This window comes from Cystoisospora suis (assembly GCF_002600585.1).
Source record: "Cystoisospora suis strain Wien I chromosome Unknown contig_1439, whole genome shotgun sequence".
NCBI classification, from domain to species: Eukaryota; Apicomplexa; class Conoidasida; order Eucoccidiorida; family Sarcocystidae; genus Cystoisospora; species Cystoisospora suis.
Window position 1 is genome coordinate 121699 of NW_027154239.1, and position 7999 is coordinate 129697.

The 7999-nt window shown below is 50.3% G+C and overlaps 2 protein-coding genes across 2 annotated transcripts; one reads left to right on the top strand and one right to left on the bottom strand.

Moving 5' to 3' along the window:
- Positions 1–1844: 1844 nt before the first annotated feature.
- On the bottom strand, positions 1845–3068 carry CSUI_003307 (uncharacterized protein; the record flags this gene model as incomplete). The annotated part of the gene is made up of 1 exon (XM_068063505.1): positions 1845–3068. A coding segment is annotated over one exon (399 nt), but the record flags the coding sequence as incomplete, so codon positions are not given.
- A 999-nt stretch (positions 3069–4067) lies between these two features.
- CSUI_003308 (tetratricopeptide repeat-containing protein) lies at positions 4068–7792 on the top strand (the record flags this gene model as incomplete). Its single annotated transcript, XM_068063506.1, has 2 exons — positions 4068–6654; positions 7610–7792. Coding segments are annotated over exons 1-2 (1851 nt in total), but the record flags the coding sequence as incomplete, so codon positions are not given.
- Between the last annotated feature and the right edge of the window lie 207 nt (positions 7793–7999).

The following is a 7999-nucleotide window of genomic DNA, read 5'->3' on the forward strand; positions in this document are numbered from 1 at the left end:
GTCCAGCATTTCACAAAGCCAGAGTCTTTCCAACTCTTCTGGACCCACTTGCATGTCTCAAAAGAAACGCAACACTGCAGTGTGAGGGAAACCCTGATCCCGCAGCCACCTCTCAGCGTCTTTTTTTCGTGTGAATGGTCAATCGACCGTCTTCACTCTTACAGGGTTGAAAAGGATTGCTGGACTATTTTCTTCTCTTGTCAGTTGTGAGGGGGGGAGCGGCAAGGATGGCCCACGGTTGATCTGTTCTGGCTCAGCAGGCGGCTCGGCCTGTCCCGTGCTAGGGAAGCGAACGGTAGTGTCATGTGTGGTAGCCTCATGTTTTGCCGCTGTTGGGTCTTGAGCACCGAAGAAAGGAGCTTCTTTCTGTGGAGCAATGAGGCTCGGTTTAGCTTGGGTAGCGGCGGAGAGACTAAGTGCAGATCCATCTTCAGGATCACGAGTAGCGCTTGAATCCCCTTGGAGAGAAGAGGCGATAGACAACACTTCGTGACGTCCACCGGGGAAAATAGGTTCGGATGATACAAGACGCGAATGATCTTCAAGATCAAGCATTTGTTCTTCTCCTGAGACCAGAAGGTGATAGGCTCAGAGGAGGTCCCGGGGATACTGGGTGTTTTCAGCTTCTAGCGTCTGGGGTGTACCTACACTCCGTGGAGTGAGTGATGGGAGACAGAGATGTCGAGACATCGAAAATGGCGCCAGCTGCCTTATTGATGAGGAGACACGAAGTGAGGAACGGTCGGTCGTCACTCTGTCTCATCAATCGTGCTGCATCATTATCATGAATCCGCTGTGAGAGTATCTGTTGCTTGCGCACTCGTGTCGCGGAGAGGGGTGTGGGTGATGCATGCATCGCATTCACTTGGTAATTCTCGAGTGAAGAAGTACTACCATGACATACGTTGTTCATACCTTCTCAGTACGGCCAACGCTGGGAGGTGCTTCCACCGGGAAAGCAAGAACCTATATATGTCCCGGGAGAGATGCCAAGATATCAGAACACCTGCCGACGAATCGCCTAAGCCTCTTTTCGCTGATGTTTGCACTCGTCTATATGAAAAGATGTCTTCGGATACCCAACCAACCTAACAGATATAACAGCCTTGTGTGGTACTCCTCGATTCTTCTTCATGTCCAGTCCCATCAGCAACAGCTTAGCTTTACGCCTGTGCAATCTTGTTCCCCTTTAAAGCTCTGACCTCTTCATAGTTGTTCCATCGACATCCTTAACTCCGGGAGGCACTACGCTGGGCTCTTGAGTGATATCCGTATCATCTCTCTAGCTGAGAGCACCTCCGTACATAGTTCCAGGAAATCTAGACGGGACTGTCTGATGACCACACGAGCTAAATTGTTCTGGTAGCAGACTTGGACGGACACGTTGTTCGTCTGTAGGAGAGCAGTATCAATGCCGCTGTGAGGAGAGGCTGAGCGTGACTGGAGAAGGTCTCTTTTTTTAGCGCACACTTGGCATTTCAAGAGGAGGCTAATGCACTTGAAGGGACGCGGAGTAAGCACCTGTGAAAGCGCACCTCTTTCAACTGTTTCACTTGCATATGTTTCTCTGCCGAGCTCAGTGGTGAAGGGTCTTGGGCCATCAAAGGGCGAAGTCCTGCCTGCATCCCTTGGGGCAACTTGTGTACGGCTTAAGTGCTGCTCTTCTGGTACCCCCTGACCACCTGAGAACGGGTGACTTGAAACCTCTTTATACTGAGAAGGAGGCCGGGACACTACTCCTGTACCATTCTTCGAGAGACCCCGCCTCTCCGGCAGGTGATGCCTTGAAGCGGCGGTATGCCCTCGTCCTTTCTTAGTAGCTCTCTGGCCGGACACCCGGGCTCCCGGGTATCTTTGAAGGGACCGAAGATGAGAAGTAGGGTGAACATGCCTGGCAACGGATGGCGCACCGAAGATGTCGCTGGTTATTAAGGCAGACAAAGCTGTTTTCGGGGGGTCTCTGAAGAAAAAACGCTGACGTAGTGAGCTCTGGAAAGAACTCGTGACTGACGCAGGCACAAGAGTTACTACTTCGTCCTGCATTTTGAGCCTTGTATGCAAGGAGACAGCAAAGAAACAACAGCTGTGAAGCAGGAGACTTTCATCATCAGCTTGGAAAAACTTGCAGCAAGGCGAACTCCATCACGTGATCTATCTCTAGTTGGGCAGTGAGACAGAGGAAGCTCTTCCTCTTAGGCAAGCCGCATCTCGCCGTCTGTCGGACGCAACTGAGGAAGGATTCGCGTTTTGGGCCCAGACGTCACGAAATCACAAGCCGAGTAAGTAAGCTGCGGGAGAGGACTTGATTTCTTTTGTCACCACCCCCCGGAAAAACGGGAAACCCCGAGAGACAAGAAGTGGTGAGCCGCTTTTGCCGGAGAACCCGCATCGCCGCATCGGAAACCGTCCCTTGCGTGAAGCGCTAAATTGATGACGAGAGTATTCGCATCTAGAGCCACTGATCACTCGAGTACACGCGGTCGCAACTGGCCGGAGAAGATTCAAGGAGATCGCTACTATCTTCCGAACTCGAAGTCCTCTCAGTCGGTTTCAGGCCCTGGAGGCAACGCTTGACGCTTGCATGTCGTGCTTGCCCCTCTGGTGTACGGCCAGTCTTAGACGCGGAGATGCTTACGAGGACACCTAAGAGCCGTGGATCATACCCTACTCAAGTTGCAGCAGTGAAGTCGTTCGAGCTCCACTCTCTCGAGTCGCGATACCTCTTTGGAGAGCCACTCTCAACTTCACCTTCCAGCTGACCAAGACCCAACAGCGGCGGAGAAAAGTTGCCCAGCATGCCCGTCACACCGGGCACAAAAGCTGGGAGCAATCGCCGGCTAGCAGGAGGGGCGTTTCCGCTGGCGTGTTTCGACAAGTGTCTGGACAGTACACAGCTATAAAGCCATCTTAGGGTCTTCCGCGCACCGACTAGGAAAGTGTAGAACACGATACACAGCGCACACCTCTCGAACCACTGCCGGCCGGGAACCCGGACGGGAGCGCGCCCTTGTATGTAACAACACGGCCAGTTCAGCAACGTGAGAAGCGCGCTGAGAGTTACTCGCCCAGCGGTGCTCACATTTAGAAATACCTGTATGACCCTCTACCAGGTGCCAGTCTGCACCCAATTGGAATCCTAGAGCCGAGAGGGAAACAAAAAGTGAGTTGCTTGCAGGCTGGACTTTACCCCGGAGCGCGTGTCGGCGGCAAGAATATGAGATGCCAAAGAAAGGCCCAGCACTGGAGATTCAGAAAGCATACTTAGAAAAAGCAGCTGTCCAGGGGACCGGGCAGCTCCTCCCGAGGCACCCCCGCGGGCCACCCGCTTCGTTGCCCATGCCGGATCAAAAGAAGCATTGCACCTTGCAAAGAAGTTGCAGCCGTTCTGCTTCATGCTTGAGCGCTGAGCTTTCTTCACGTCCGCTCCATGGCTCAAAAGCCAGGCCTTTTCCACGGGTAGCCTCGGCCGTTGTCCTCATGTGCCAGCCATTCCTATTTGAGTGTGGAGGGAGCGACAGGTACGCGCCGCTGCGCCACCCGATGGAGACATCCTCCCGCAGAGTGCTGTTCGTGGCTGCCCTTCGACATAGTGGGCGTCAGCAGCTATGCTCCGTTTTTGTAGTCCTGACTACTGTTCTCAATCTCGATAAGAACGAGGACTGGTCTGGACTAGTTGTCCCTCAGCTTTCTCGGTGGGTCTCGTTCTGATCAGGCTAACCGGGCAGCCTGCATGCGGTGGTACGTGGCCCCGACCCAAACGAGCGGGGCTGTAGAGCCATGCTGCGCAACAGATTGTTCAGATATCGCACTGACCTGACTTCAAACAAAGGCACACCTGGGATTCTTACTATGATATCATTTCAGGAAAACGTCGTCACTTGTCGAAGTCAGTGCGAAGTGTGCGCTGTGTACGTTTGCTGACACGTCGTCACCAGGAGGCCCAGCGCACTGCCTTGCCTCCCCTGCTGCATGTTACACTGTGGCGCCAAAAGTAGTCCGTCTCGTCGTAGCCCCCTACTACTAGGTCGACCACCAGCGGTGCTTCATGCAGCCCCACAAGCTGACGACCAGGCGCGAGAACTCTTGCTTGCCTTTCTTTTTTTTGCGAGTGATGGACGACCAACTTGCGCGGACTTTCCAAAAGAGCTAGGGGGCTTTCCTACACATAGACCCTGAGCTCCTTTGCAGGTGTGTAATACGCCTGTGACCATTCTGTACAGTTCTTGCAGGAGAGCCGAAGCCCCTGAATGTGTCGTCCTTGTTGTGGCCACTGTCTCCTCTGTTCTTTAGCTACACATACGTACATACATATGTATAGATGTGCTTGGGTTTGCTTCTCTAGTTTTTGCCGTTCACCTTTTGACAGCTCTACTTGTTCACCACGTCATTTCACTTTTCTTCTTCTCTTTTAGGAAACCGTTCCACACAAAAATTTCGAGGTCTTCGTTTTGCTGGTCATCACTTTTGGTCGCCGCGAGTTCTTCTCTCAAGTGGGCCACTATACCTACCGCTCATCGGCCATGACAGTATTTCTTATAGATACCGCGCATTTTCCAGTCCATCAATTCTTTTCTACCGTAGTCATTTAGCTTCCGTTTTCAAGGCTGCGCCCTCCCTCGTCGCCCGTCTCGGGGGCAGCGGTCATCATCGCCGTCAAGCAGCGCACTCTAGCCCGGCGGGCGTACACAGTTGCCCGTGTGACTTCGACCTATCACCTCTCCGCAGCGTATCAATCTATTTATCTATCTCTTTAGCTCCCTGTCTATCTGTTGAGCTATTTATCTGTTTATCTATCGATCGATGTCTTGTAATAACTCAGCGCGGAAATGCAGTATATCACTCTTTGAGGAAGATAGATGTAGGGCGACCTTGCCCTAGGAGATCTTCTGTTTTATTTAACCTTCTCTCTCCCCTTCGTCTCAGTCGTCATCCGTTCTTGGCGCTAGCCGTTTCTTGTATTTCTTTCTGTTTGGTTTGCGCTGAATCATGGAAGTCTTCTCCGATCAGTACATTCGTATATTTGTCGAGCTCCCTGCCTCGTCAGGGCTCATTCTTGCAAAGCAGCAACTACCTCGAGAGGAGAATGTTGCCATCCTTTCCTCTGAATTGCATAATGACCATGGCTCAAAGATTCCTGGGAAAAGCACTCCGTCTCCCACGCAGACGGTCTCTCCTGCGGCCTCTGCCCCTCATGGTGCAGACAAAAGGAGCTCGGAATGTAGGGGGAGAGATGATCGAAATCCTAAAGCCCAAGAAACACACGAATCATCCACTTCATCTCCCACACTAGACCTCTCCTCTTCCTCGCAAGCAGACGCAACAGGATTGCTGAACGGCTATCATGACTCTCCACCTCTTCTTCTTCTACATGACAAACCCCAAAGTGAAGTTCTTCTCCTTCCCTCTTCTTGTACCTCGTCGTCTCCAAATAGGATCGTTGCTGAGGTAGCTTTACATGAAACAGTGAGTGATCTTAGGTGGACTCTCTTGGAGCTTCTTCCTTCTTGTTTCTTTACCAACTATACTCTCCATTCTCATGGACGACGTCTCCCAGAACACATTCCTTTCTCATCTTTGGGTCTAATGCAGGGAGACACTTTAAAGCTTGTCCCTGGTTTATATGACGAGAGATCGATACGTCTCCATCTACGGCGTTTTCGTGAGATCACAGGGAGTGACAATGTTCTCCTCATGCGTGAGCTGCCTGATCCAAATGACCCAGCAGGGCCTTACGGAAGCTTCTTGAAACCTCTCATCTTAAGAGGCGAGAATACCCTCGATTGCCAAGCAGATCCCCATCCTTATTCTCTGTTGCAGCTTCCCTCTGATCAGACTACGGAGAGTGACAGTGCCGAAGAAGATGGAAGTAAAGATGAAGACGGAGAGGATGAAGAAGAAGAAGAGGAAGAAGAAGAATCGCCAAGGGGGGTATCTACAAATGGAAGAAAAGTGTCTCTTCAAAAGAACGTTGTTTCTGTGTCATCTAAAGGGCCCAAACCCCACAAACCCTCACGACTTCCTCAGAACAGCAAATCTTCTTCTATAGGGCCGAAAAATACGAGGAATGCTGAAGAGACTTCACGAGGAAATGACGATACCTCTATCTCCCCGACTCGTCAGACCTTCTTAGATGAAGACAAGGAAGAAACGTCCATGAAGGATAGCTCTCCCACCGAGACTCACGTAGGAAAGAGAGGGCGAGTCGATCATGACAGCAATAGTTGTATCACGACAAGTATAGGCAGTGACTCACGCCATCGTGCCCGAGGAAGTCCACAGTATCATAAAAGATCCAAGTCAAAGCTGGGTAGTGTGAGAGGAAAGAAGGACAGCAACGCAAGGGACAAGAAAGCTCTAGCAGAGATGACAAGAAAGAAACGGTTTCATTTGACAAAGCTCCTCTTTCAGTATGATGGCTGGAAGGGCGCTGGATGTCCGGATGACCAACAACATGATACGAGAGGGACCGAAGAAATCTCGATGAGAAAGATAGACAAGAAAAACCCCCACCAGCAGCAGAAGACGAGGTCTAGTAAAGAGAGATCCTCGACACATGGCAATGAATCGAGAAGAAGTCTTGCAAGGACTGTGAGGAAAGAATGTGAGATGCTCTTGAAGTCTCCTTCTACCTTAGAAATCCCTGAGAAACCAACAGTAAGTCGAGGCCTTATTCTTCTTCATCTCTTCTTTCTTCTCTTCTCTCGTCTTCTTCCCTATCTGCTTTCTCTTCTCTCTCTCCTGTAGTGAAATAAGAAGTCTAGTTAAGAGGGGTGGGATGGGTAAGCTCAGAGAGAAAAGCGTGACAAATTGCCAGAAGGTCAGCCTAGAAGGCTGGAAGAGCGGCAGGAGATTTTCAAGTGACTCTCGGGGATGTTGGATGTAGAGAGAGATGATATTCTAGCCTAAGGAAGGGGTGCTTGGTTCGGGTGTATGTACAGTCTAACAAACCTGTTGCTGGGCGTTTCCAGAATGGAAGAGTCAACAAGAATAAAGTCGTTTGAACGGAGAAAGGAACAAGCTCTTTTCAAGATAGCTCTCTCTCTCTTTTTCTCGAAACTCGCATGCAGGCATCAACAACATACAGATCTAGAAATGTGCGGGACCATGTAACCTCGTCATAAATCCAGCGTTTCATATACATGTCTATACATGCACACATACTCTCTGTTTCTCTCTATCTGGCATCTCCCCCTTTCTCTCTGTGTATCTCTTTGGCCGCTTCGCAAAGACCTAGTTTGAAGGAGTTTGATAAGCCTTCCCGGCGTCCAAAGTGATGGCTCCGCCAAGAAGGCCCGACCTTCACTCACTTGGCACTTCTCTTGTTCTGCAAGTGTAGATATTTCGTAGGTGTCTGCATCTCCTTCTTAACTAGGCAACCACTTCATTTATTCGTATCTCGACTGGATGTGAAAGAAACATCATGAGGCCCATTATATCTCCAAATATAGATACATATAGGTCTCCATCTCGCGTCTCTCTCTTTCTCTCTGTCCCTCTATAAACAGCTCTCTTCTCTATTTCTTTCTGAGTCTCTAGACATCTTACTTACCCTCTCCAACTCTCTCTACGTGGTAGTTGTGGCGATCCATGGTGTCTACTTGTCTTGTAGTGTCTACAATCCATCAAGCCAAGCGCCTTCAATCCCCCTCCCCCAGCTCGACGTCTCCAAGGTGAACTTTCCTACCTTGAAGTAGTTACTTTAGAAGGCGTGTCTCTACGGATTATCTGCCGAGAAGAAGGATTTGTGGTCTCATCGTTACAGCTTGACAAGCAAAAGAAGAAAGAAACCTCGGGTAAGTAAGTATTCCTTCTGTTTTCTCTTTCTCTTATCTCTCTCCCTACAATGTTTATCTCGAAATGGGTTGAAAGTAGGAGAGGAATAACGGGGGTAGACTGAAGGGCCCCATGAATGCCTGTATGTCCCTAGTGGAACAACTCCTTGACATGCCTCGCTCATGTTTCTCTATTTTTCTCTCTACACACTAGAAGGACGGCTAAG